The following is a 26,004-nucleotide window of genomic DNA, read 5'->3' on the forward strand; positions in this document are numbered from 1 at the left end:
AAAGCCATTATGGTGCCATTTTCTCTGTGCAAGAACAGCATGCAAAGGGAAAAACAGCGTTCCACACCAAAATGCTTCTTGCTCCAGAGCTTCAGTGACCTTGTTTAGTTGGAGGAACCTGCTGGGTGAGGGGAGGCCTGGCACCCAGGCCCTGCTTCTCCCACCTGTTGGATGTGCCAGGGGGTGCCAGGATTGGCTGTTCCTGGGGGCCTGAGGCACCCTGAGAGTGCTGGTGACACACACAGACGTGATGGGTGCTGCCAGCTCTGGGCAGGCACTTCCACCCCAATGGTCACCACAGGGTGCTGGTGCTGGTGCCCGTGCAGCCAGGAGGGTGCTGGGCCATTCCCAGAAGGTGCTGCTGGCTCTGTGGTGGCCATCAGTGGCTCCAGTGGTGCTGCCCTCCATCCCAGCACTATGGCACCAGGGCAGGGCACTGTCACACAGTGGGTGACAGAGACAGCTGGCTGCTGACACTGGGGGCAGCACTGGCCGTGGATCCTGGCTGTGCTGGTGGCTCTGCTGTCTGCATCATGACACCCTGAGCCCAAGAATGTCTGGCCCTGGCTGGGGAGGTGTCCCTCAGGACACAGCAGAGGCCTGGGCTGGGCGAAGCCACGCGTGCCTCACTCTGCCTCAGCCTCACAGCCCAGCAGCAGCAAGAAAGTCAGGAGAGAGAGGGGAGTGTTTGGTGTAGGAGGCAGGGGAGCTGTGGGGACACAGGTGAATGCCCTGCCTGGCTGTCCCAGGACACAGCCCTTTGCTTTAGCATTTCCCTCTGCAGTGCTGGGCCATAGGGGGAAGGTGATGAGGGTTTGTACCCAGTTTAGGAGGCCAGTCTGCTGATCTGCCCAAGCTTTCCATTCTTCTGTCTGTTGGGATATCCCCCTGAGGGCCTTGGAGTGAACACAGTCCTCTGTTCTCTGCCTGCACTGTGCCCCTCCATCTGCCCAGGCTTTGCTTCCTTGGCACAGGTTCTGGGAGGCTGCTGGGCATGTCTGAGGAGGGCACGGTGCCCCAGCCAGGCACCCGGGCTGTGTGTGCCCCAGGCAGGAGAAGCTGGTGCTGGCAGGGGCACAGCAGGGCCTCAGGAGCCCTGAGTGCCCATCTCTCCGTTCTGGGGACAAGGAGCTGCTGCCCATCTCTGGGTTTGCTCATCTTCTGCATCACCAGTGGGGAGTCAAGACCAGCACCTGGATCTGGCTTTCCTAGAAAAATTGCTGAGGTTTGTGTCCTTGCCCCAGCCTTCCATCTGAGCTAGGAAACTGGGCTTCACCCATTTTCACCCCTCTTTGAGCTCTCACAGACCTTCTCAAACCCAGATGGCCTCCTCCATTCAAGTGGGAAAGAAAAAGCTGTCCTAGGAAGGCTAACTCCTGTTTTGGTTCCCATGCCATTGCCAAGCCCTCCTTCCCTGCAGTTTGCCCCAGCAGCTCCCAGGGCAGGACAGACAGGCTGTGGGTGCTCATCAATGCAAACCCCTAGAGCACTGAGGAGATAACTCAGGCTGTGTTCTCTGGGGGGCAGTGGGGTTTTGGGGACACTAACAAACATGGGGGGTTTTCCCAGATTTATTTAGCTGGTTTTTCACAGAGGGAGCATTTCTGCTGTGGTTTGCAGCGTGGTTGGGTGGCAGGGAAGGAGGAAGCAGCAGAGTTTAGCTGCAGCACAGTAGCACCTAGTGACCAGATGGGAGAGGCTGAGTGGGAGCTGCCGTGAGCAGCTGGAGGCGACAGAGCAGGTTCTGCTGTGCTGGGACACAGCAAGGGGAGCACCAGAGGTGCCATCTGCACCCCAGGCAGGGAGATTGTCCCCAGGATTGTCCTTCCTGCCTCTCTGGGCTCGGCTCAAAGGAGACAGCCCAGAGGCTGAGGCACAGGGGGTGACAGGATCCCCCTGCCCAGCTCAGGGGCTCCTGGCCTGGCCATGGACTGCAGGGGGTGAGTCCATGATAAACAAGGGAAGGGAAGACAAAGAGCACTTTCCCACAAAGGGGCCCTGCCCAGGCCTGAGCCCCCAGCAAGGAGCATTTTGGATGTTTTCCTCCCCACCTGGCTGATCTCCAGCTCGTCCTCTCAGTGCATGTGACACCAGAGTGACACAGGACCCACTCCCACATCTTTCCCCGTCCCGTGGGCACTGCCTCTGCCTCCCCCTCTGCCATTTGCCCTTTGCTGGACACAGCCTGGGTACCAGGCCGAGCAGCCAAGTGTTTGCAGCCTTGGCTTGTGGGATGTTTGTCAGGGAGATGAGCTCTGATCACAGGGATCACAGACACCTCTCTGATCCCTGGGAGGACACGGCCCCTTTTCTCTCTGCCCTGCAGGTCTTCATGAGGGACAGCCCTGGAGCCCAGAGGGACACACGGTGCTCAGGATGCTGAGTCTGGCCCAGTGCTGAGCCCAGCGAGCTGAGAGGTACGGGCTGGACCCAGGGTGGCTTTGGGATGGACCCGGGGTGGCTTTGGGATGGTCAGGGTGGCTTTGGGATGGTCCTGAGGTGGCTTTGGGATGGTCCTGAGGTGGTTTTGGGATGGCCCCGGGGTGGTTTTGGGATGGCCCCGGGCTGTTTTTGGGATGGCCCCAGGCTGTTTTTGGGGCTCCCAAGGGGGCCGGGGGGCACAGCCCCGGCTCTGTGCGTGTGGCCAAGGGGCAGTGGAGCTCCTGCAGGAGCAGCCTGGGGAAGGGAAGCTGGCAGGGTGATTCAATGACAACCCTCCCTCCATCTCCCGGCGAATCCTGCGCCACGCCCCACAAAATAAAGTTATGAAATCTGCTGCCCATTGCCATGGTAACGTCACGCCTCCGCCTGACCCACTTTGAGACAAAGGAAATGTTCCGAGCTCCGAGCTCTGCGCACGGGCCCAGCCCGGCTCTGAAGGGAGGGCACAGGGAGCTGCTGCCTCTTTCCAGCTGTCCCTCTTCGGCCCGGGACCCTGAGGCTACAGGAGCTGCTTTGTTTGAGGCACTGAGCAAAGCCAGTCCCAAGAGCATCTCCAGCCTGCATCCCAAATGCAGGCAGGGCCCTGCCTGGCTTCGTGTGCAGATTTAGGGAGCGGGAACCTCTGCCCTGGAGCGCAGGAAGGTCCCTGCTCAGCTGGTGCTGCAGCAGTGACAGCCACGGCCCTTCAGAGCCTCCTGTAACGCCTCTGCCACACACATTAAGGGCAAGGAGGCAGAGAACCATGGAGTGAGCTGAGTTGGAAGGGACCCACAAGGATCATCGATCCAACTCTGACCCTGCACAGCCACCCCAGCAGTCCCAGCCTGTGCCTGGCAGCACTGTCCAAACACTCCTTGGGGAGCAGCCTCGGGGCTGTGCCCATTCCCTGGGAGCCTGGGCAGTGCCCAGCACCCTCTGGATGAGGAACCTTTCCCTGATCTCCAGCCTGAGCCTGCCCTGGCCCAGCTGCAGCCGTTCCCTGTCCTGTCACTGGTCATACAGAGCAGAGCTCAGCACCTTCCCCATTGAAGACTCCCATGAAGTTTGACCTCAGTCTCCAGGCTGAAGTTCCTCCTCCTCAGCGTGCTCTTTGTGCCCTGGGTGGGGCACTGGGGCCATGGCCCTGGGGCTGCTGGTGGCTCTGGCAGCACAGAGGACTCAGAAGGGGTCTGGGCAGGCTGCCAGCACAGGAGGCCAAGCAGAGTCTCTGCCTTGCCTGGGTCCCAAGTTCTCAGTGCAAGGGTGGACACCTCCACCCCTGGGAGCCAGGCCAGAGGCAGCTCAAGGGCAGCTGTGGTCAGGGCTTTGCATCCCACACTCGCTCCATGGGGGCTGTGCAGAGACCCCCTCAGCCCCCCAGACCCCTTGGGCACCACTGGCCAGCACAGGTCAGCTTTGGGCCAGGATGCTCTCATTAGCTGCTCTTCCAGCCAAGCTGGAACATGCCCCATGTGGTCAGCAGCCTGTGCCCCGAGTGCTCTGCAAGGCAGCAGAGGCTGCAGGTGGGTTTAAAGACAACAATTCAGCTCCTGCCCTGGTCCCTCCCCTCCAGCCACCTCATCAGCTGTCCTGCTCCCTTCCTGAAAATTCCCTTTCTTATCTGTCTCATTTGTCTCATTTGACCTACTTAATGCTTTGCATTTCCTGATTCAGAGCAAATCCTGTCTCACAGAGAACTTTGAGAAACTTCTATTTAGGGACAGACAAATAGGTTGCAGAATTTCTGGGGTTTTGTTCCCTGGAGAGTTGGTTATATTACCAGTGACATCTGCATGGAAATAAGTTCTCTGTCTCTCTCAGGAGTTCATCTGCTCCTCCAGCTTAGACAACACCTGAAGTCAAAAAATCTTTGTCATATCACAGCCTTTGACTTTCACAGCATTTGGTTTTGCTGGTAGATAAAAAAAGATAGTGTTTAGTAGTTAGAGTTCTTAAGATAAATTACTCTGTCATTTTGGGAATTTTGGGATGATCCTCTCATCACCCCACTTGGCACCAGTGGGCAGAGACACCCCTTGGCCTGAAGAACAAGCAGGAGACCACTGGTGTTCAGCTGTCATGGGGCCTCAGGGGCTGTGTGTAGATGCCACTTTCAAAAGGCATCAGCCATGGATTCCCACATGAGGAGGGATGTGGGAAATCCTTCCCCAGGGACGCAGCTGAGGGATCAGACTGCCGAGCTCAGGCTGGCACTGGCTGTTTCCCCTGCCTGGCAGGGCGAGGATGGGCAGGTGAGCCCCTGGACACTTTAGGCACTGGGCAGACCCATTGAGGACTCCCTGTCCCCTAAGCAGGGACCCCAAAAAGGTGACACACTTGGCTTGCTGGAAGCCGCTGTCCCCTCCATTGCTGTGCTTGCTCCCTGGTGGCCCTGTCAGGGCGGGTGGCATTAACTCCCCTCAGGAGCCCCCGCCTCCCTCCCAGCACGGGCAGTGCTCTCTGCTGCCCATCCCTGGGCACGGCTCTGCCCAGCATCCCGGGAGCAGCGTGGCAGGAGGGGGCTCTGTTGTGTAAGGAATTGTTCCAGCTATTTTTATCGGCCGCGATCAGATTGTGAACTCTGAATCATCATTAATGCAGGGCTCCGGCAGGCAGCGGCCCCAGCAGCACATCCAGAGCTCCTGCTAATTCAGGCAGCGCTGGGCTCCGCGTGGGCAGGCCCACGTCACCTGCAGCACAGCTCGCAGATCCTTTCAGCTTCCTGCAGCAGGAGAGGGAGGCGTTTTCCCCCTGCAGGTGGCAAATCACCTCCCCGCCTTGCAGCCCGTGTTTATCGTGCCGCTGGCTGCAGGCACAAAAGGCACCGCTGTGTTTGCAGCCAGCTGGGCCGGGGGATGTGCAGCCCCGGGGGAGCTGATGGGCAGAGGGCAGGACAGGCTGACCCCAAAGGGTGCCCTCAGCCCCATCAGCCCGGGCTGGCTTCCTCCTGGAGGATGTGTGCTCTGGGCAGTCCCTTTCACAGGCTGCTGCATCTCCTGATGTGCTGCCAGTCCCTCCTGAGCATCACCCAAGCGGCTCCCAGCCCTTTCTGGCCAGCCCCGCCTCAGTAGTACATGGAATCAGGGAACCAGAGAATTCTGAGATGGTTTGGGTAGGAAGGGACCTTGAAGCCACCCAGTGCCACCCCCTGCCATGGCAGGGACACCTCCCACTGTCCCAGGCTGCTCCAAGCCCCATCCAGCCTGGCCTTGGGCATTCCAGGGATGCAGGGGCAGCCACGGCTGCTCTGGGCACCCTGTGCCAGGGCCTCAGCACCACGTGGAGAGCTCTTCAAGCGCCCTGCTGTGGGCCCAGGCATGGCTCAGCCGTGGCTGCAGCAGCAGAGCAGGGTGCCCAGGGAGGGGACAGGGAGTCCTTGCGTGGCTCATGTGCCAAGGACAGGGGCAGAGGCAGCAGGGAGGCAGCACAGAGCTGCCCTGGAGGGTGAAATGAGCCCCCAGCCCAGCACTCCCTGGTTCTGCAGGAGCCCTGTAAGACCCAGGGCACCCCAGTCACAGCTGCAGCCCCCCACAGCCCATACACCTGGGCAGCCACCATGTGTCACACACAGCCATGTGTCACACACACCCTGTGTCACACACAGCCTGTGTCACACACACCCTGTGTCACACACAGCACTGTGTCACACACAGCCCTGTGTCACACACACCCTGTGTCACACACACCCTGTGTCACACACAGCCCGTGTCACACACACCCTGTGTCACACACACCCTGTGTCACACACAGCACCATGTCACACACAGCACTGTGTCACACACAGCACTGTGTCACACACAGCCATGTGTCACACACAGCACTGTGTCACACACAGCCCTGTGTCACACACACCCTGTGTCACACACAGCACCATGTCACACACAGCACTGTGTCACACACACCCTGTGTCACACACAGCCCTGTGTCACACACAGCACTGTGTCACACACACCATGTGTCACACACACCCTGTGTCACACACAGCCATGTGTCACACACAGCCTGTGTCACACACACCCATGTGTCACACACACCCATGTGTCACACACAGCCATGTGTCACACACGGCCTGTGTCACACACACCCTGTGTCACACACAGCCTGTGTCACACTAAGCACCATGTCACACACAGCACTGTGTCACACACACCCTGTGTCACACACAGCCCTGTGTCACACACAGCCTGTGTCACACACAGCCTGTGTCACACACAGCACCGTGTCACACACAGCCTGTGTCACACACAGCCTGTGTCACACACACCATGTGTCACACACAGCCTGTGTCACACACAGCCTGTGTCACACACACCCTGTGTCACACACAGCACCGTGTCACACACACCCTGTGTCACACACACCCTGTGTCACACACACCCTGTGTCACACACGGCCGTGTCACACACACCCATGTGTCACACACACCCATGTGTCACACACAGCCATGTGTCACACACGGCCTGTGTCACACACACCCTGTGTCACACACAGCCATGTGTCACACACAGCCTGTGTCACACACACCCTGTGTCACACACACCCTGTGTCACACACAGCACCGTGTCACACACAGCCTGTGTCACACACACCCTGTGTCACACACAGCCCTGTGTCACACACAGCCATGTGTCACACACAGCCATGTGTCACACACACCCTGTGTCACACACACCCTGTGTCACACACAGCCATGTGTCACACACACTCTGGGTCACACACAGCACCGTGTCACACACAGCCATGTGTCACACACACCTTGTGTCACACACACCCTGTGTCACACACAGCCATGTGTCACACACACCCTGTGTCACACACACCCTGTGTCACACACACCATGTGTCACACACAGCCATGTGTCACACACACTCTGTGTCACACACACCCTGTGTCACACACAGCCATGTGTCACACACAGCCTGTGTCACACACAGCCTGTGTCACACACAGCCATGTGTCACACACGGCCATGTGTCACACACAGCCTGTGTCACACACACCATGTGTCACACACACCCTGTGTCACACACACCCCGTGTCACACACGGCACTGTGTCACACACCCCATGTGTCACACACAGCACTGTGTCACACACAGCCATGTGTCACACACAGCCATGTGTCACACACACTCTGTGTCACACACACCCTGTGTCACACACAGCCCTGTCACACACACCCTGTGTCACACACACCCTGTGTCACACACAGCCATGTGTCACACACACCCCGTGTCACACACGGCACTGTGTCACACACAGCCATGTGTCACACACAGCCATGTGTCACACACAGCCCTGTGTCACACACACCCTGTGTCACACACACCCTGTGTCACACACAGCCCTGTGTCACACACAGCCTGTGTCACACACAGCCATGTGTCACACACAGCCTGTGTCACACACACCCTGTGTCACACACACCCTGTGTCACACACAGCCCTGTGTCACACACACCCTGTGTCACACACACCCCGTGTCACACACGGCACTGTGTCACACACCCCATGTGTCACACACAGCACTGTGTCACACACACCCTGTGCCACACGGAGCTGGATGTGCCCCCATGGAACCAGTGAGGTTGGAAAAGGCCTCCGTGGAGCCTGACCATTGACCCAGCACTGCCACCTTCACCACTACACCGTGTCCCCAAGTGCCACATCCACACACGTGTGGAACACTTCTGGCTGCAGAAGGAGCAGAAACACATGCACATACAAGGAGCAGAAATCTGGGTGAGTGTGGCGTGCTCTCAGAGCTCCCTGGGATCTGGCAGGCTTGGTGAGAAGGACTGAGCCCTGCCCAGGGCCCCTGCCATGGTTTGGGCTGGCAAATGCCAGCCAGCTGCAAAGAGAGATCCTGGAGCAGAGGGGAGCAGAGAGCAGCGGGGTGAGGCTGTGGGAGGGCAGGGAGTCTGCCTTGCTGAGAGAGGGCAGGGGGTCTGCCCCATTCTCTGCCTTCTCTGTGCCCTCAGGTAAGCTGGTCTAAGGTGGATTTGCATCATTGAAGACAATAGAAATAGAGCAGCATCTCCTGAAAGCCATGTCCACCCCAGGAGTTGAGGAGGAGGCATGGTGGGCAGTGGCATGGGTTTGCCCAATTCCCCAGGGGTGCAGAGCCCCAGCACAGAAGCTGATCACAGCCAGTGGTGCCTCACTGCCTGGAGACCCATCCCTGGCAGTGTCCAGGGCCAGGTTGGTTGGGGCTTGGAGCAACCTTCCAGGTCTAGTGCAAAGTGTCCCTGCCCATGGCAGGGGGTGGGGCTGGGTGGGCTTTAAGGTCCCTCCACCCCAAACCACTCAGGAATTCTGTTCTGTGGTCCCAAGCCCTGCCTGGTGTCTGGAGCTGCTGGGGGTGGGTTGGAGGCAGCCCACCCAAACCTGCAGGCTGTGAACCAGGCCCAAGAAGATGCCCTTGGCTGGGGTCTGGTACACACAAAAGTGCCATAAATCAGCTCAGGCCAGTTCATCCCCTCTGAGCATCAGCAAAGCCACTGGGAAGAGCAAGGGCAGTCCTGAGAAAACAGACTGAGGGGAACAGAGGTAATGGGGTGAAACCAGTCCCTTCCATGGGCTCAGGGGTCCCATCCTGGCCCTGGCAGCCCCTGCTGGGACCCTCTGCTGGGCAGGTCTTCTCCTGCAGTGGCCCTGGTGCCCCCTCTGTGGTGCAGGGCTGACCACCCCTGCTGGCTCAGGGCAGGGTGACACAGCAGGGACACTGGGCACCCGTCCCAGGAGACAGCCCTTGACAGTCTGTGAGCTGCACAATCTTGGATTTGGGAGATTTAGTTTCAAGCTTTTTCCATTCTTCCAAATCTAAAAGATGGTAGGGAAGTTCTTGCTGGACTTTTCCCTTCCCTGTCCCAATGTCTCAACAAAGTGCCAAGGATTGCAGAGAGTAATTGAAATGTAGGAAAACAGTTTAATCCACCTTAGAGGGAGGCCAGCTGCCAGAGGAGGCAGCAAAGACCCCATGGTGGGCATTAGGACGTGCCCCCAGCAGGGATGCACCTCACACCTCCCTTGTGCCAAGGGAAGGGATCCTGGGGCAGGCAGGACAGGCTGCAGGGTCACACCTGGAGCAGGCAGGACAGGCTGCAGGGTCACACCTGGGGCAGCCCCACAGCAGAAGGGAGCAGTGAACTCTGCCATACCAAAGTGAGTGCCCACCCTTGGCAGGGGGGAACCAGTCTGGGAGAGAGGGAGCTCCCTGCCCTTCCCTGCTCCCACCTTCCCACCCTTTCTGCTCCTGCCCCTCCAAAACCTTCTCTTCTCTTCTCTTCTCTTCTCTTCTCTTCTCTTCTCTTCTCTTCTCTTCTCTTCTCTTCTCTTCTCTTCTCTTCTCTTCTCTTCTCTTCTCTTCTCTTCTCTTCTCTTCTCTTCTCTTCTCTTCTCTTCTCTTCTCTTCTCTTCTCTTCTCTTCTCTTCTCTTCTCTTCTCTTCTCTTCTCTTCTCTTCTCTTCTCTTCTCTTCTCTCCTTTCCCACTCATCCCCCAGCCCCTCAGGGTTTCCTCCCTGCCCCTCTGCCTCTCCAGCACCTGGAGCCAGCCTGGCCCTGGCCCTTCTCCTCCTCCTGTGCACACCAGACCTTCACTGCATGGCATTATCTGCATTGCTTTGTTCCATTTCATGTCCCTACCTCCTTTGATTCCTAAGGCAGTTTGGGTTTATCTGGAGCCCAGCGAGCACAAGGCAGTCATGGGCTGCCTTAGGAGGAGATTCCTGTTTCAAATATCACCTGCTCACAGAAGGCAAAGATGTATTTTTGTCAATATCCAGAGCCATCCCTTTGTAATCCAATCAGGGTGTGGAGTCTCCTCAGGGAGCCTGGTTCCTGTGGTGGTTCCTGTGAGCCTGGTTCCACAGCGTCCCTCGGAGCAGGAGGGCCCTGGGCACAAGGGAAGGATTTTACTGGGATTTACTGGGGGAAGGAGGGGAGGGAGAGTGGCTGTGGCAGGCAGAGCTGAGCCTGGATGGTGTTCAGGGAGGATTTGAGCTTCTGCCTCCTGCGGGGCTTCCTCTCCAAGGTGTGCAGGTGGAGCTTGGCCATCCAAAGCCATCTGGAATTCAGAACAATAGCTCAGCCTGGAGCCTGTCCTACACCCCATCCTTCCCTTCTGCCTGGAGGGTTTTCTCTGGGAACATCACCTGGGGCTCTCTGTAGGCACTGTGGGTGCCAGCTGGCACAGCCTGAGCCTCCCTGCTGGCACCCCCAGCCAGCACCACCCCAGATCCACCAGCCCAGTGGGTCCCATGGGCAGGGGACTCCAGGGGGCGGATGCTGCTGGAGAGCACAGCAAGAATTGGGATCACACCCGCAGGGGAATTAGGATTGCACCCACAGGGGAATTATGGGGGGATTAGGATCACACCCACAGGGACCAGAAGCAGCTGGGCCCCAGTCAAGGCTAAGGCTGCATTTGGTGTTTGGGCGGAAAGTTCAGGTTTGGTGTCAACACTTCCCAGCTCAGGCCATGTCCCCATCCCCAAAATGCCAGGGCACTGTCTGTGTGGGGGAGAGGGGCCAATCTTCACTCCAGAGCAGCACGGCCCAGCAGGGGCAGGGCACAGCTTGGAGCTGGAGGAAAGGAGCAGCCACTCCACGGGGCCGTGCAGCCTCTGCAGGGCCCGGGTCAGGACCAGCCCCGTGGGCCCGGGATGCCCAGGGAGCAGTGCTGGGAGGTTGCCATGGGTGCAGGGAGCAGTGGGCAGTGCCCAGGGCTCTGAGGTCAGCCTGGGCAGGACCCCCAGAGCAGGCTCAGGGGAGGGGGACTGGGGTCTCCATTGGAGCAGGATGAGAAGCCCAGGCTGTGCTCACTGCAGCTTTGCAAAGCCCAGCTTGGCTCTGCCAACCCACTGGGAGTGACAGAGTTAAATGGGGACTGCAAAGCCCATCAAGCCATGGAATAAATTCCACTTCTTTTTCTTTTCATGCTTCCAAACAATTCTTTAAAGCTCTGGCTGCTTTTCATTATGAATTCATTTTTCGCTGAGTGAGGAAGACAAGCCTGTCGATTCCTGCCACCCTGCAGTGGTCACTCCACTCCCACACCCCTTTGCTGGCCTCGCTGCACGTGGGGAACACGTTCCTGGAGGAGACTGGAGACGCATTCATGGCTGAAAGGGAGAAGCCAGGAGCACAGACTGCCACCTGTGCTCCTCACAGGGACACACCATCTGCATGTGTTAGAAGTCCTGTTTTGAGCAACACTCAAACTAAACCAAAAAGGAACTAAGAAACTAAACTAAAATGTAACAGGAAATTAGAGTTCATTTATACACTCTGTGATTTTAAGTAGGTTTTGAGTATGGAAAATCAACTTATTGATTGACAGCTCAACTCATATAAATGTTCATTGATCTTTCTTTTAAGCAAACCCAAAAGGTTTGTCATTTTTCCCTGTATAACACAGTAAAGATGAGGATCCCTCCTAACCAAGCAGGATGGGGCAAGACCACTGGGGAGCTGTTCAGTGGGGATCCCTCAGGGGATCCCTCTGTCCCAGCTGCCTTTCCACCACCCACGGGGATCCTGTACCTGCTGAAAGGAAGGGACCAACCCCAGCCCCTCACTGTGGCAGAGGGGACGGAGGGGCAGGCTGGAAGGGTGGCACAGGTGACACAGCTCCCCAGGAGTGGTGCAGCCCAGCAGGAATCATTGTCTGAGCAGCCAACAGCTTCTCAGGTCAGGCTCTGAGTGCTCAGAAACACCTCAGCTCTTATGGAGCTACTGACACGCTGTGCTCCAGGGCAGAACCTGCCAGGAAGGCAGCACTGGCTGCAGAGGAGGTGTTTGCCATTGTGTCACATTAGCACAGCTGTGGGGGCTGGGCCAGCCCTGGGATCCATCACCTGGGGACACCTGGGGACACCAGGCACCCTGCAAAGCTGGGGTGCTCGGCTCCAGACTGGCTGGGCTCAGCAGGACCTGCTGGGCTTTGACAGCAGGCTTTCCTCCCAGCTGAGCAGATGGAGAGAGCAGGGACCTGCTGGCAGTGCCTCTGCCACGCTGTTCCATCCCACGTGCAGCAGCAGAGCAGCAGCAGCAGCGTTGTTGAGCAGCCTGTGGCTGGGCACTGAGGCACACGAGCGCTGCAGCCACACTGGGAACGTGAATCCTGCCCCTCCTCTGCTGGGCCCTGCTCTCTCCAGCCCCTGGTCTCACACCCCTTCTCCTCCCCTCCTGCCTCTGCCATCCTGCTTCTCTCCTTTGTCCTTTAACTGCGGTGGCGTTTGCTTTCAGAGGGGGACAGGGCTGTGCCCCCAGTGAGGAGTGGGCTGCCAGAGGGGTTCACAGTGGTCTCTCAACATCTGTCTCTGCCTCCAGCTGCAGGGAAGTCTGCGAGGGCTCTGCCACACCGTCCCTGAGCCATGGTCTAGGAAGCACCGGGACCATGAAGGGCTTAGGAGATAACAGAAGCCGCCATCTCTCTGAAAACCTGGACTCCCCTCAAGACTCTCTTTATGCCCCCCAGGACAGGAACCCTTATCTCCTCAGCCCCACCGACTCCTTCACCATGGATCCCCGATTCCCGGCCCAGAACACCGTCCACGGCGACTGTCTCCTGCCGCTCAACAACCAGATCTCCAACAGCAGCACTTTCCCCCGCATCCATTACAACTCCCACTTCGAGGTCCCGGATGAAAACCCTTTTCCGAGCCATGCCCAAGCCACAAAGATCAACCGCCTGCCCGCCAACCTCCTCGACCAGTTTGAGAAGCAGCTGCCCATCCACAGGGACGGCTTCAGCACGCTGCAGTTCCAGCGGAGCGACGCCAAGCACCGGAGCGAGCGCCCGGGCCGCATCCGGCACCTGGTGCACTCCGTGCAGAAGCTCTTCGCCAAGTCCCAGTCCCTGGAGGGCCCCGCCAAGGGCAACGTGAACGGCAAGAAGGGGGCAGATGACACCAAGCAAAACCGGAGGAGCAAGAGCAAGGACCGGGCCAAGACCTCTGAGCCCAAGCGCAGGACCAGGTCCAACATCTCGGGCTGGTGGAGCTCCGATGACAACCTGGACAGCGACACCTGCAGCTACCGCAACCCCATGGGGCTGATGACACTGGGCCGGCAGCCCGACCACAGCCAGCCAAAGTACTTCATGCACGCCTACAACACCATCAGCGAGCACATGCTGAAATCCTCCAAGAGCAATAACGACCTCAAGGTCACCCCTTGCACCAATATCCCCATCAACAACGACTCCAACTACATCAAGCGGGGCTCCTGGTCCACGCTGACGCTCAGCCATGCCCGGGAGGTGTGCCAGAAGGCCTCCGCCACCATCGACAAAGCCTTGCTCAAATCCAAGTCCTGCCACCAGGACCTGGCCTACCACTACCTGCAGGTGGGTGCCACGGGGGAATCCGGGCTGCTCCGTGCAGGGAGGGCACAGGAGCTCAGGGACATCCTCTCGGTGGGCACCCATGTGACCTTATCCAACATCTCCAGATGGTTCAGCTGCCAGCTGAGGTCACACTGCCAGGAGAGGGCTGGGGGGGGCCCTGGGAACAGGTCCCTACTCCTCCTGTGGGGACATTGATGCTAATGGAGTCCATCTCCCACAGGTGCAGCGCGGTCCCAACATGTCCCTGTGGAGGGGACATGCCACCCCACCTCCTCTGCTGGGTGTGACCTCATTCCCCTGCAGGCCTCCCACGTGTCCCCATTGCCTGCCCAGGCCCTGCAGGTGCTGGGGGACACTCCTGGGCAGGTGGGGATGTAGCTGCCCCATGTGGCTGTTTCCCCTGAGTGCCCACACGGCCGGGAACGCTGAGGGGCCACCTCTCACCGGGCACAGCCCCCAGGCCCCCCCGGAGCCCCCTGTGCCTGAAGGTCAGCAGCCCTGACTAACGCTCCCCCTTATCTCCATGCATCCTAGGATGCACCGGCGTGCCCGGCCAGCCCCGCCCTGCCCAGCTTCCCCGGAGCACTGGTAGGAGCCCAGCGGGCACGGTGGGGCAGCAGGGCAGTGCCAGCCCCGCTTGCATGGCCTGCATGGCTGATGCTGGTCTGAAACCCTGGCACCCACAGCTCCAGCTCCGCAGCAGGTTCTGAAAGCGGCGCTGGAGCGGCATGAACCTGGTTGTGCCCTAGAGAGGAATGAAGACAAATAAGCCAGGCTTGGATGGGGGGAGGAGGGGACCAGCCTGTGCATGTAAATCTCTAGCATCCTTTAAATGCAGAGGTGCCTGGGGCTTCCCTGGCTGTGCCCAGCCAGGTTAGAGGCTTTAAAAACTGATGAATTATTGAAGCACACTCCGCTTCCAATACCTCGCTGGCCATGGCTGCAAATCAAATTTCCAAGGGACTGAACTGACTGCATCAGGAACACCAGCAGGGAAAATGATCTTGGCCTGGTTTCTTTTTCTTTCCCCCGCTCCTTCCCGTTAAGCATTTGAGGTTAGAGAGCTGCAGCCAAGCTCTCCGAGGGCCCTGTTCCCTCAGGCTGCAGCACCGAGCCCAGCAGGCAGCCCCGACAGCCCCTGGGCTCTGGGGTGCAAGGCTGCCCTGCTCCTTCCCCCCATGTAATGAGCCTCCGTTTCTCGACAGCCTGACGCAGGGCTGTGGGCACAGCTGGGTGGCACGGGCCTGGCCAGCAGCTGGGCAGCCCCACCGCTCGGCTGGGAGGACACGGCTGCCCCGCAGAGCTGGGACCAGCCCCTCAGCCCCGCGCCGACCGACGCAGGCAGCGCCCAGGTAGGGGTCTTGTTTGGAGCAGGAGCTTTTGCCCAGTTCCTCCTGCTCTGATCCTCCTGGGACCGCTGGCCAGGGGCTCAGCCTGTGCCACCGGCCTTGGAGCGGGCAGGGAGCAGCCAACAGCCACGACTGGCGTGGCAGGAGGGACACAGGGGACACCAGGGTGTGACCAACATCCCCAGTGCCTGGGGCAGGCCCTGGGCTTGGTTCACCAGTGGTTCACCACCAGAGCCAGGACCTCGGGCACCCCCAGTCCCAAAACCATGATGCCTGGTGCCCCCACAAGCTGACAGGGCACAGGTGCTTGGGCTCACCTTGTCCCCAGGTGTCCAATGTCAGCACCAAAGATCAGGACACAGGGCTCAGGGACCTCACGGGAGGATGGGGCCATTGTATCCCCACGCCTCCGTGGCACAGGAGAGGCGATGGAGAAGTCACCTGGGGACCCTGTGTGTGAGGAAGGCCACATGTCCCCTGTCACACCTGGGGATGGAGCAAGCCCACTCCCTCCGTGTGCCAGGGGGAGGAAGAGCAAGGATCTGTTTTCCCAGTGCCTGGGGACACAGGGCCCTGCCCTGCTGCAGAGGGGGCTGCTGCCAGGCAGAAATGCCCAGTGGGTGCCAGAGGGGCAGGGACACAAGGCAGGGCAGGAATGGGATGAGGACAAACAGGACAGCCCAGCCCCCAAAGCTATTCACCTCTCCTGCCCCATTTGAAAGGTCCTTTGGGGATATTTTGGGGATTCACCAGCAACTATTGGGGGTCCATGTGATGTTTCCAGGCCCTGGAAACATCCATAGCCAGATATTGTAGCTGGTGACCGCCCAGCCCCAGGTCCAGGCCTGTCCCATCAGGGCAGGAGTCTCTTGGATCAGTCCCTAGGATGACACAGCTCCATCCTTAGAGCACAGTCCCCAGGGAGGGAGGCTGTGCTCCACATCCCTGGTCCCCCTGTCCCCATGGGCCCCTTATGCAGCTGAGAGTACAAGGAAAGAGGCTGAGGAGCTCCTTGGAGTGGGAGATACCCCAGGCAGGAGTGAGCAGGAGCTGTGGATCCACAGACAGCACTGAAGTGAGGCAGTGTGGTGGCTCAGAGGGGACTGTCACCATTGACCTGATGCATCATCCAGACCAGCCTCCCCAACCCCACCTACAGCCAGACCACCCCAGAGCTTCCTTAACCCCCAGGAGCCCTGAAAATAATTCATCATCCACAGTGGGTGGCCTGACCAGTGCCAGCCACTGCACGGTGCTGAGTGCCTCATGCCAGCCCCACCGAGCTGCCATGGAGCAGGAGCACAGCCCAGGCCCTTCCCAGAGGGTGCCCTGCCAGAGGGACAGCCTGGCTGCAGCTTGCTTCTCGAGGACATGGCTGAGCCCGTGGGACAGCACAGGGGACAGGGAGCAGCGCTGTGCCCGCAGCAGTGCAGCCTGTGCATGGCCCTGCAGCAGCGCAGCCTGTGCATGGCCCTGCAGCCCTGCAGCGCTCAGCAGGGGTTCTGTGCTGCATGTCCGTGTGTGCATGGCAGAGCTGGCACTTGTGTGATGGAAACCCTGTTTGCTCTTCCAGCCTCTTCCCCCTGACCTGCCCTGAGTGGAGGGAGCGCTGCAGCTCCTGCCAGAGCCCAGCAGGGCAGCTTTCCCCTCTCCCTGTCCCTGCTCTGTCGGGGCTCCAGGGACTGGGGGATGCCCCCAGGGGAGCCTCCCCCGTGGCCCTTCCCTCATGGCAGGAGAGCAGCAGAGGCAGACGGTGCTGCTGGCTGGGGACTGTGCAGCACCCGGTGACAGTGCAGGGTGGTGGCAGCACCCGGTGACAGTGCAGGGTGGTGGCAGCAGTGGAGCCCAGCTCCAGGGGTGGACACGTGCCTGGATTCCACATCCCTGCACCACATGGCACCACATGAGCCACGACTGAGCACAAAGAAGGACCCACATCCTGCAGCCCCCAAGTCCCCACAGAGTCTCTGGACCTGGGCATCCTCTTGCTCCCACTGCCTCCACAGCAGCCAAAGCACAAGGGGCAGAGCCAAGGCCGCACCTGGCAGAGCAGCAGGAAGGGCAGCCGGGCCCCACCAGCTGTGAGGAGCTGCTCTGTGCCCGGCCTGGGTGCCCTCATGCCACCGGGGCATGGCACACAGTCTGTGCTGAGAGCCCCGGGTGTCACCTGCCAGGAGCTCTGCTGCCACCGAGGGGCTGCTCTGGCCACTGTCAGGTCTGTCCTTGATCACAGCAGCCGCTCTGGCTGTCACCCCCACGGCAGAGCTGCAGACTGCAGGGCAGGCTCCTCACATCCTCCTGCAGAGAAGCACCCAGAGGACCCCAAACGGGACCCAAAGGACCCTGAACAGCACCCAGAGGACCTGCACTGCTTTGGCAGGGCCCCCAGGGCACCTGCTTGCCTCTGCAGGTGTGACACTTAGGAAACACTTGTCTTGCTCTCTATCCCACGGGAGCTGTGGCACCCTTCCTGCCCTCACCAGCCCCTCCTGCCCCTCACCAGCCCTTCCTGCCCCACTCCAGCCCCTCCTGCCCCTCACCAGCCCCTCCTGCCCCTCTCCAGCCCTTCCTGCCCTCACCAGCCCCTCCTGCCCCTCTCCAGCCCCTCCTGCCCCTCACCAGCCCCTCCTGCCCCTCACCAGCCCCTCCTGCCCCTCACCAGCCCTTCCTGCCCCTTCCCCCTCCTGCCCCTCTCCAGCCCCTCCTGCCCCTCAGCCCCCGCCCCTTCCCTGCCCCTCTCCAGCCCCTCCTGCCCCTCACCAGCCCCTCCTGCCCCTCACCAGCCCTTCCTGCCCCTCTCCAGCCCCTCCTGCCCCTCACCAGCCCCTCCTGCCCCTCTCCAGCCCTTCCTGCCCTCACCAGCCCCTCCTGCCCCTCACCAGCCCTTCCTGCCCCTTCCAGCCCCCTGCCCTCTCCAGCCCCTCCTGCCCCTCACCAGCCCTTCCTGCCCCTCTCCAGCCCCTCCTGCCCCTCTCCAGCCCCTCCTGCCCCTCTCCAGCCCCTCCTGCCCCTCTCCAGCCCTTCCTGCCCTCACCAGCCCTTCCTGCCCTCACCAGCCCTTCCTGCCCCTCTCCAGCCCTTCCTGCCCTCTCCAGCCCCTCCTGTCCTCTCCAGCCCCTCCTGCCCCTCTCCAGCCCCTCCTGCCCCTCTCCAGCCCCTCCTGCCCCTCACCAGCCCTTCCTGCCCCTCACCAGCCCATGCTGGCCCAGACCCCATGGGCAGGAGGTGCAGCTCAGCCTGAGGAGAAGGCAGGCAGCAAAATGCAGTCTGCAGTCAGAGCTGACACCAAGGTGATTGATATAAAAGTGATTCTCAGGGTCCCTGTCTCCTCTGGAAAGGGTCAGAGCCAGGCACCCCAGTGACCTGTGGGATCCTCCCAGTGGCAGGGCTCAGCTGGAGCCAGTGGGGTCCCTCCTGGCCTCAAGGCCACCAGTACAGACAGAGGCAGCACTCCCACCCAGCAGGGAAAGGGTTCTCAGCTCTTGCATTTACCAGGACCTGAGATTTGACAGGCGCAGCCCCTGAGCTGGACAGTGGTGTGAGCTTGGCCTGGGAGCCATGGCCAAGCATAAAGATGGCAGGAGCAGAGTGGAAAGAGCTGGGAGATCCCACACCAGCAGCAACGGGCCCAGGGAGGCCTGGCCAGTGTGTGTGCCTCCTCACGTGGGAGACTGGCTCCACTTGGGTCCCAGCTGGATCTCACACACCTGGATCAGCCTGGCTCTGTTCCACACCCCCAGGAATGTGGGTGCTGGGCCATGGGTGCACTGCAGGCAGGGGCCTGTCCCCAGAGCAGCCCCAGGGGTGGTTTGGGGTCTGTTCCAGAGTGGGCACACGGAGCAGGCTGGCAGGACACGGGCTGAGTCCCTTTGGGCAGGAATGAGCCCTCAGCTGTGAGCTGTGCATTGAGCCTGCACCGGGACACAGCCTGCAGATCTGAGCCTCACCTCGAGGTGCTCCAACAGCATCAGACACAGCCTCAGACTGGCTCTGGCTCCCAGGGAAGCCCTGCTGGGAGCAGGGATGGGAACAGGCACTGCAGGGCTGGCTCCTCACAGCTGCATCCCCAGAGCACTGTGTGAGCTACGGCTGCTCAGCCCCACGGCTCCCTGGGCAGCAGGGCAGCTCCAGCAGCTCCATCCAGCAGAGCCAAGGTGGAATCTCTTGTCAGCACAAGGGCTGGCACTGCTCCCCATGGCATCCCAGCTGCTGCCCCAGTCTGGGTGGCCCTGGCACTGGTGTGGCATGGACATGGCTGCATCCTCACATCTGGCCTGGCTGCTCCTTTGCCACGTCCTCGAGGGCAGGACACAGCCAGCAGCAATCCAAGTGAGCCACAAAGCCAAGCTTGCTCCTGGAAACCTGGGCTTCCCCATCTTTCTCCTGGCTTGTCCCACACCACATGTGGCTCGTCCTGGTCACTCCTGGGCACCTTGGCTCTGCTTCTGGTCCCCCCCACAGGATGGGCAGGGGGGTGGTGGCTGCTGTGGCTGCTCAGCGCTTCAGACCTCCCATGGCACCAACAGCTCACTCCTGTCTAGTGAGGGAACAAGAGACTGTGTCTGCCTTCAACTAATTGTGGAGTTGTCCTCTTGCTGGGGTTAGAAGTGCTTTTCATGCCCAAGGTGCTGCTCATCTCTCAGCAGAGAGGCCAGCACAAGGTCTGTGTGCCCAAGCTGCTCTAGAGGGACTTGTGAGAGCCTGACTTGGTTTCAGAAAGTAGTTTCAGCCACTCAGAGTCACATCCAACTCAAAATCTTAAAGAGCCCATGAAGGTGTGGGCTCTGAGCCCCAAGCCGTGCTCCACAGCAGCACTTTTATGTTCAGTGACATGCTCTGTGTGATGAACAGCCGGGTCCAGCCCTGTCCCAGTGCCCCACACAGGCCCAGTGAGACCGTCCCCTCCTCCCCCTGTGACGCCTGGCATTGTGCAGCTTGTCCTGGCTGTGTGAGTATGTCTGGGATGGAGGTGTCCAGCGGCAGGGAATGGCTGTGATGTGCTAAAACAGAGGCCACCAAAGCAAGGGCTGCCTGGCATGAACTGCTAAGGGAGGGTTGTGAAGGAATTGTGTTGCTTATTCCCACTACACCACAGCAGAGGTACCACAATCTCCCCAGCTCCCCACGATCCTGCTGGTCCCAGGATGGTGGGCTGTGCCCTCCCTCACATCTGCTGATGCTGCCCTTCCTCCTGCAGGTGCCCCACGGGGACTGGAACAGCACGCTGTCCCGGGACAAGGACAGCGAGATCCCGTGCCGGCGCATGCGCAGCGGGAGCTACATCAAAGCCATGGGGGATGATGACAGTGAGGACTCAGAAACCAGCCCCAAACCATCCCCGAAAACTGCAGCTCGGAGGCAGAGTTACCTCAAGGCCACACAACAGTCCCTGAGTGAGCAGAGCACCACACAAAGGTAACACTGGAGCTCCTCTAGGAGCTCTGCACAGGCCCTCAGGGCCACCCCTGCAGCAGTGCTTGGGTTGCAGCACCCCACAGAGTGTGGCACCAGAGCCCTGCAGGGCTCCTGCACCCCAGCTCTAACAGAGAGACAAGGAGACAGTGGGACAGGAGAAGATGTGGTGCCCAATCCTGGTGATTTCCTGGTGTTAGGAGCTGCTTTAGGTCCCTGTCCCCTCAGCCATGGGGGGAGCACTCCTCTGATGGAGCTGTGGGGATTTCCTCTCCAAGCATCCTCTGCTCTGGGGAAATGCAGAGATCCCAACCCCAAGAGGCCCCTTGGCCATGGAAGCTGCTCACCCGTCATGGCTGAGGACGCTCAGCCTGCTGGGACTGTGCCTGGAGCTGCTCTGCTCCACAGGTGTGCAGGTGTTCCAGGTGTTCCACCTCTGGAACAGAAAGGTGGCACACTGGGCTGGAGGATATCCTGAAGGGCTGAGAGGTTTTTAAAGGAGGAAGACACACAGTGGTTTGAGCCAGACAAAGCCAGGGGAGCAGAGCAGGAGCTTTGCTGGGCCAGAGGCTGGTCCTGCAGGAGGGGCTCTGTGTGAGCTGGGCAGTGATGCTGTGCAGTGTCCTCAGCACCTGCTCCACATCCCCGGACAAGGCACCTGGGGGCCCTCAGTGCTCCAGGTGTGGCAGCTGGGGCAGCTGTGGCTGCATCAGAGGAGCTGCTGGGGATGAACGGCTGAGGCTCAGCAGGCAGAGGGAAGTGGGGTGCAGGAAGTGCGGGGGCACCTCACAGAGCCTTCACATCAAGCCAGGTGCTGCTTTCTGCTGGGAGATGGTGACAAAATCAGCCGTGGGGAGCCCTGGAAATGCCTGCTCTGGATCCATCCCTGTTCCGAGCCCTCACATTCGCCTTAGGGGAGCAGGGTGGGGTCCTGGAGTCTCTGGTAGAAAATTCCCACCTAGAGAGGCTGGGGCTCCTTGTGCCCACGCAGCCTGTCCCTCGGGATGTGGCCTGCCCTGAGCGCTGGGCTCAGCCTGGGCCGGGCCAGGCCTGGGGAAGCTCTGGAGAGGGATCGGCTGCGAGGGCTCCGAGCACGGCTCGGCCCTGCAGGAGCTCTGCGGGGCAGGACCCGGCGGAGCCTGTCCGGGCCGGGGCCGGGAACGGAGCCGGGGCTGGAGCCAGAACCAGGGATAGAGCCAGGGCTGGAGCTGGGGATAGAGCCGGGACTGGAGCTGGGGACAGAGCCAGGGCTGGAGCTGGGGATAGAGCCAGGGCTGGAGCTGGGGACAGAGCCGGGGCTGGAGCTGGGGATAGAGCCAGGGCTGGAGCTGGGGACAGAGCCGGGGCTGGAGCTGGGGATAGAGCCAGGGCTGGAGCTGGGGATAGAGCCGGGGCTGGAGCTGGGGATAGAGCCGGGGCTGGAGCTGGGGACAGAGCCGGGGCTGGAGCTGGGGACAGAGCCGGGGCTGGAGCTGGGGATAGAGCCGGAGCTGGGGACAGAGCCGGGGCTGGAGTTGGGGACAGAGCCAGGGCTGGAGCCGGAACCGGGGATAGGGCCGGGACTGAGACCAGAGATAGAGCCAAGAATGTAGGCGGGATTGGGGCTGGAGCCGGGAATAAAACCGGGGATGAGGCCGTAGCTGGGAATAGAACCGGGGATGGGGATGGGCATGGGGACGGGGACGGGGATGGGGCCGAGGCCCGGCCGGAGCCGGGAACAGAACCGGGGATGGGGATGGGGCCCGGCCGCAGCCGGGAATAGAATCGGGGATGGGATGGGGCCCGGCCGGAGCCGGGAATGGAGCCGGGAATAGAACCGGGGATGGGATGGGGCCCGGCCGGAGCGGGAGCGGAGCGCGGCCGCCACCTGGTGCCCGGCCCTCGCCGCCCAGCGCCGCCCCGAGCCCCGGCAGCCGAGGGACGCCGGCCTGGGGCTGGGACGGGAGGGCCGCAGGGCCAGCCAGAGCCAGGGCAAGGCACAGGGCCGTCCCTCTGCGAGGGTCGCCGCCCCTCCAAGGGCTGCTGGCCGCTCTGTGACTCGGTTTCCCCGCGGGCAGGCGGGGGAAGGCCGGAGGGGTGGCACAGGGACACTGCCCATGCCAGGACACGGCTGGCTCATGGCCTGAGCTCACGGATAAAAACCTCAGCATGAGGGAAAGCCGGCAGTCAGCAGAGAGCCCAGGGCTAGGGGTGTCGCAGGGCCCTTGGTCCCCAGGACACTCCAGGGGTGTCTCCTCCACCTCCCCTGGCAGAAGGGACAATTCCCCGCTCCCATCCCACCCTGGGATGGACGCCTCAGAGTCCCTGTGGGATGCCCACATGCTGCACAGGGCCTGCCGTGCCCGCAGCTCTGCTGTCCCCAGGCAGGTGACAATGGGAGCTCTGTACCCACGGCCCTGGCAGACGTGGGGGAGGCGGCCACGAGGGCCTGTTTTGGGATCACAGGCCATTCCAGAGGGAGAGGCCCCACAGCTGTGCTGGGCCACTGTGGCTGGCAGTGTCCCCCTCTGTGTGCACCCAGCCTGTGCCCAGGACTCCCTCACACACGGTCTTGTGGTGGAACAGAGCCCACGGGAGCCCCATCCTTCCCCATCCCTCCCTGCCCCATCCTTGCCCATCCCTCCCTGCCCCCATGTGCCTGGGTCTCAGCTGAGGTCTGGGCTAGGTCAGGTTCAGTGAGAGCCCTGCTCTCCTCCTGTGCACAGCCTGCTGCTCTGCCCCAGGACGTAGTGGCAGTTTCTCCCAGCAAAGCTGTACTGGAAATACTGATCCTCTGCTTGTGCAGCATTGTCGTTCCAGCTAGGTTCCCACTGGACTTCTTCCAGATAATCTATACAAATGTAAATATATGTATCTTGCAGTTGTTTCCAATTGCAAAGTCCACAAAATACAAATTAAAAGTCATTTCTCACCTTGCCTCTCCTCCCTTTTCCAGCAATCCAGGCAGTGCTGTGGCTGGAGGCTGGCACAGATCCCACCTGCTCCCTGGGGCTCTGCTGGACTAACTTGGCATCTGCAGTGCTTTCCAGGGGCAGCAGGACCCAAAATCTTGCCCCTCTCCTTCCACTGCACCCCACAACCCTTTCCCTGTGTGCCATGCCCAGCCAGGGGCTGGCAGGGCGAGGAAGAGCTGCCTTCTCCACAGCCAAGCAGTGGGCACAGGGGCACAGTGCCCAGCATCACCTCAGTGCTGCCACGTGTGCCTGTCCCTGTGCCCATGCCTGGGCCCGTGCCTGGCAGAGGGCCCATGCACACGGGGGTCTGGCCATGTGCAGGGGGTCTGGCTGTGGACAGGGGGGTCTGACTGTGGGCAGGAGGGTCTGGCCATGGGCAGGAGGGTCTGGCCATGGACAGGGGGTTCTGGCTGTGGACAGGGGGGTCTGACTGTGGGCAGGAGGGTCTGACTGTGGGCAGGAGGGTCTGGCCATGGACAGGAGGGTCTGGCCATGGACAGGGGGTTCTGGCTGTGGACAGGGGGGTCTGACTGTGGGCAGGAGGGTCTGACTGTGGGCAGGAGGGTCTGGCCATGGACAGGGGGCTCTGGCTGTGGGCAGGGGGCTCTGGCTGTGGACAGGGGGTCTGGCTCTGCCCCAGCGCTGCCCCTGCCATGGGGACACCCTGACACCCTCTCTCTGCCAACAGGAGCCTGGACCGCCTGGACTCTGTCGAGATCCTCCTACCTCCGAAGTTCCCCACCTGGGAGGAAGAATACAACCAGATCTCTGACAGTGCCAACGAGTCCAGCTGCATCAACCAGGTGAGGTGCTGGAGTGCTGACCCACGGTGCTGGCACAGGCAGTGAGGGAGGAGGCCAGCTCAGGGGGGAAGGAGCATCTTCTTCCCTCTTCAAAGCAAGGCACTGGCTGTGCTCCAGGAGCTGCACAGGCTGTTCCCTGGCAGCTTTACCAGTGTCACAGCCAGCTCTTTAATCAGGATTCCTATTAGACCTCCTTCCTGCCGCTTTGCCTCCTCTCACACTGCTGGTGCAGCCAAAACCCCTCTGCCACAGATGTGGTACCCAGAGGGTGCCCCACAGTGCTGGGGGAAGCTCATGGCTGCTCTAGGTGCAGGGTCTCACTGTGTCACCTCCCAGAACCATCTGCAAGGCTGTTCAGCCTTGTTGCAAACCCCTCATGCCCAGAGGGTTGGTCCTGGGTTGGTCCAGAGCCAACCTCGCCTGGTGATGTCCAGCCTGGGACCCTGCAGGGTCACCAGGGACAGTCACCCTGCTCAGCTCAGGACCTCACCCCTTGTGCAGAAGACTGGACCCAAGAACAAGGAGCCCACAGCTGGGGAGGCTGTCCTGCCAGCCTGCTGGGGATGTCTCTTTTGGATATTTCTGGGCACCATGGCAAAGCCAAGGATGCCTGTGAGATGCTGGCAGAGGGTGGCAAACCCCTTGCCACAAGGTGAGCTCATGCCCCAACCACAACATTTGGGATGCAGTTGATACAAAATGGGTCTAACTTCCCACACTATGGTTGTGGGGTTGCTCTGGAGCTCCCTGGGGCTGGGATTGCTCTGGAGCTGCCTCCCAAGCCAGAGATAACTGGTGCCAGGATGAGCAGAGGTTCCATGTGCTCATCTCAGCCCTTCCACCACAGGGCAGCGATGGCCCCACAGCTTTGCCCAGCGAGCCCTGTCACCCCAGGCCTCTGTCCCATCTGTTCCTGTGTGTCTGCATGGGCAGCACCCCCACACTGCTCTGTGTGTGCAGGGGGCCAGAGCAGCAGGGTGGGCATCAGGAGCCCTGGGGGAGGGGGGACAAGGGCATGTCCTGCCTGTGTTCCCATCCAGGCGTGGCGGGCACTGAGCCCCTTGGCTGGAGTCTGCTGCTGTCCCAGAGCAGTCAGAGCCCTTGGAGGGGACCTGGGGGAGCAGGGGCATTGCTGGGCATTTCTGTTCCCTGTGGCCAGTCCTGACCCTTGTGCAGCAGCCCCAGCAGCAGCAGCAGCAGCCATGTGCTGGGTGTCTCAGTGCACAGCAGGGTCAGCACCGCCCTGTCCTTGTCCTTTGCGTGTCAGTCCGTGCTGAAGTCCCTGCAGGAGACCATGGCTCTGTGCTCTGTCAATGTCCAGAGCTGCTTCCAGGAGCTGAGTGCAGCAGCCCCACAGAGACATCAGGAGGGTCTCGGAGCTGAAGGGTCTGAGCAGCCCGTGATGAGCCAGGAGCTGCACAGGCAGCCAGCCCAGAGCCAGACTGGTGGCACTGGGATTGCTGGGGGCACCCCAACACCACAGTGCCCACTCACACGGGGGGCTGCTGCCAACACAGGCACTCTGCCACTGTCCCCTGAAAACCAGAGAGCTCATCTGCAGCTGGTTGGGATTGAGAGGCCTCCCACAAACTGTGTGTCTGTTGATCCAGAATGGAGCTGGTTCATCCACCAGTGTGTGCTGGTCTCATCCATCCCAGTGCCAGAGGAGTTCCTGCCCTGCCCTCACTCAGTGTGACCTCCACCACCTTCCTTGTG

The 26,004-nt window shown here is 60.8% G+C and overlaps 1 protein-coding gene across 4 annotated transcripts in view; it reads left to right on the forward strand.

Moving 5' to 3' along the window:
- The first annotated feature begins 2,317 nt into the window (after positions 1-2,317).
- Positions 2,318-26,004, forward strand: part of DLGAP4 (DLG associated protein 4) — a 72,416-nt gene continuing 48,729 nt past the window's right edge. For 2 of the 4 annotated variants that reach the window (XM_030963045.1, XM_030963046.1), the window contains exons 1-5: positions 2,318-2,417; positions 12,753-13,770; positions 14,305-14,358; positions 20,317-20,534; positions 24,174-24,288. In XM_030963045.1, the coding sequence (XP_030818905.1) occupies positions 12,820-13,770; positions 14,305-14,358; positions 20,317-20,534; positions 24,174-24,288 (1,338 nt within the window). In that variant the 5' untranslated portion in view covers positions 2,318-2,417; positions 12,753-12,819. The remainder of the gene's footprint in view (positions 2,418-12,752; positions 13,771-14,304; positions 14,359-20,316; positions 20,535-24,173; positions 24,289-26,004) is intronic. The other 2 variants (XM_030963047.1, XM_030963048.1) reach the window with 1 other exon arrangement.

Source organism: Camarhynchus parvulus, chromosome 20, assembly GCF_901933205.1.
Source record: "Camarhynchus parvulus chromosome 20, STF_HiC, whole genome shotgun sequence".
Classification (NCBI taxonomy): Eukaryota; Metazoa; Chordata; class Aves; order Passeriformes; family Thraupidae; genus Camarhynchus; species Camarhynchus parvulus.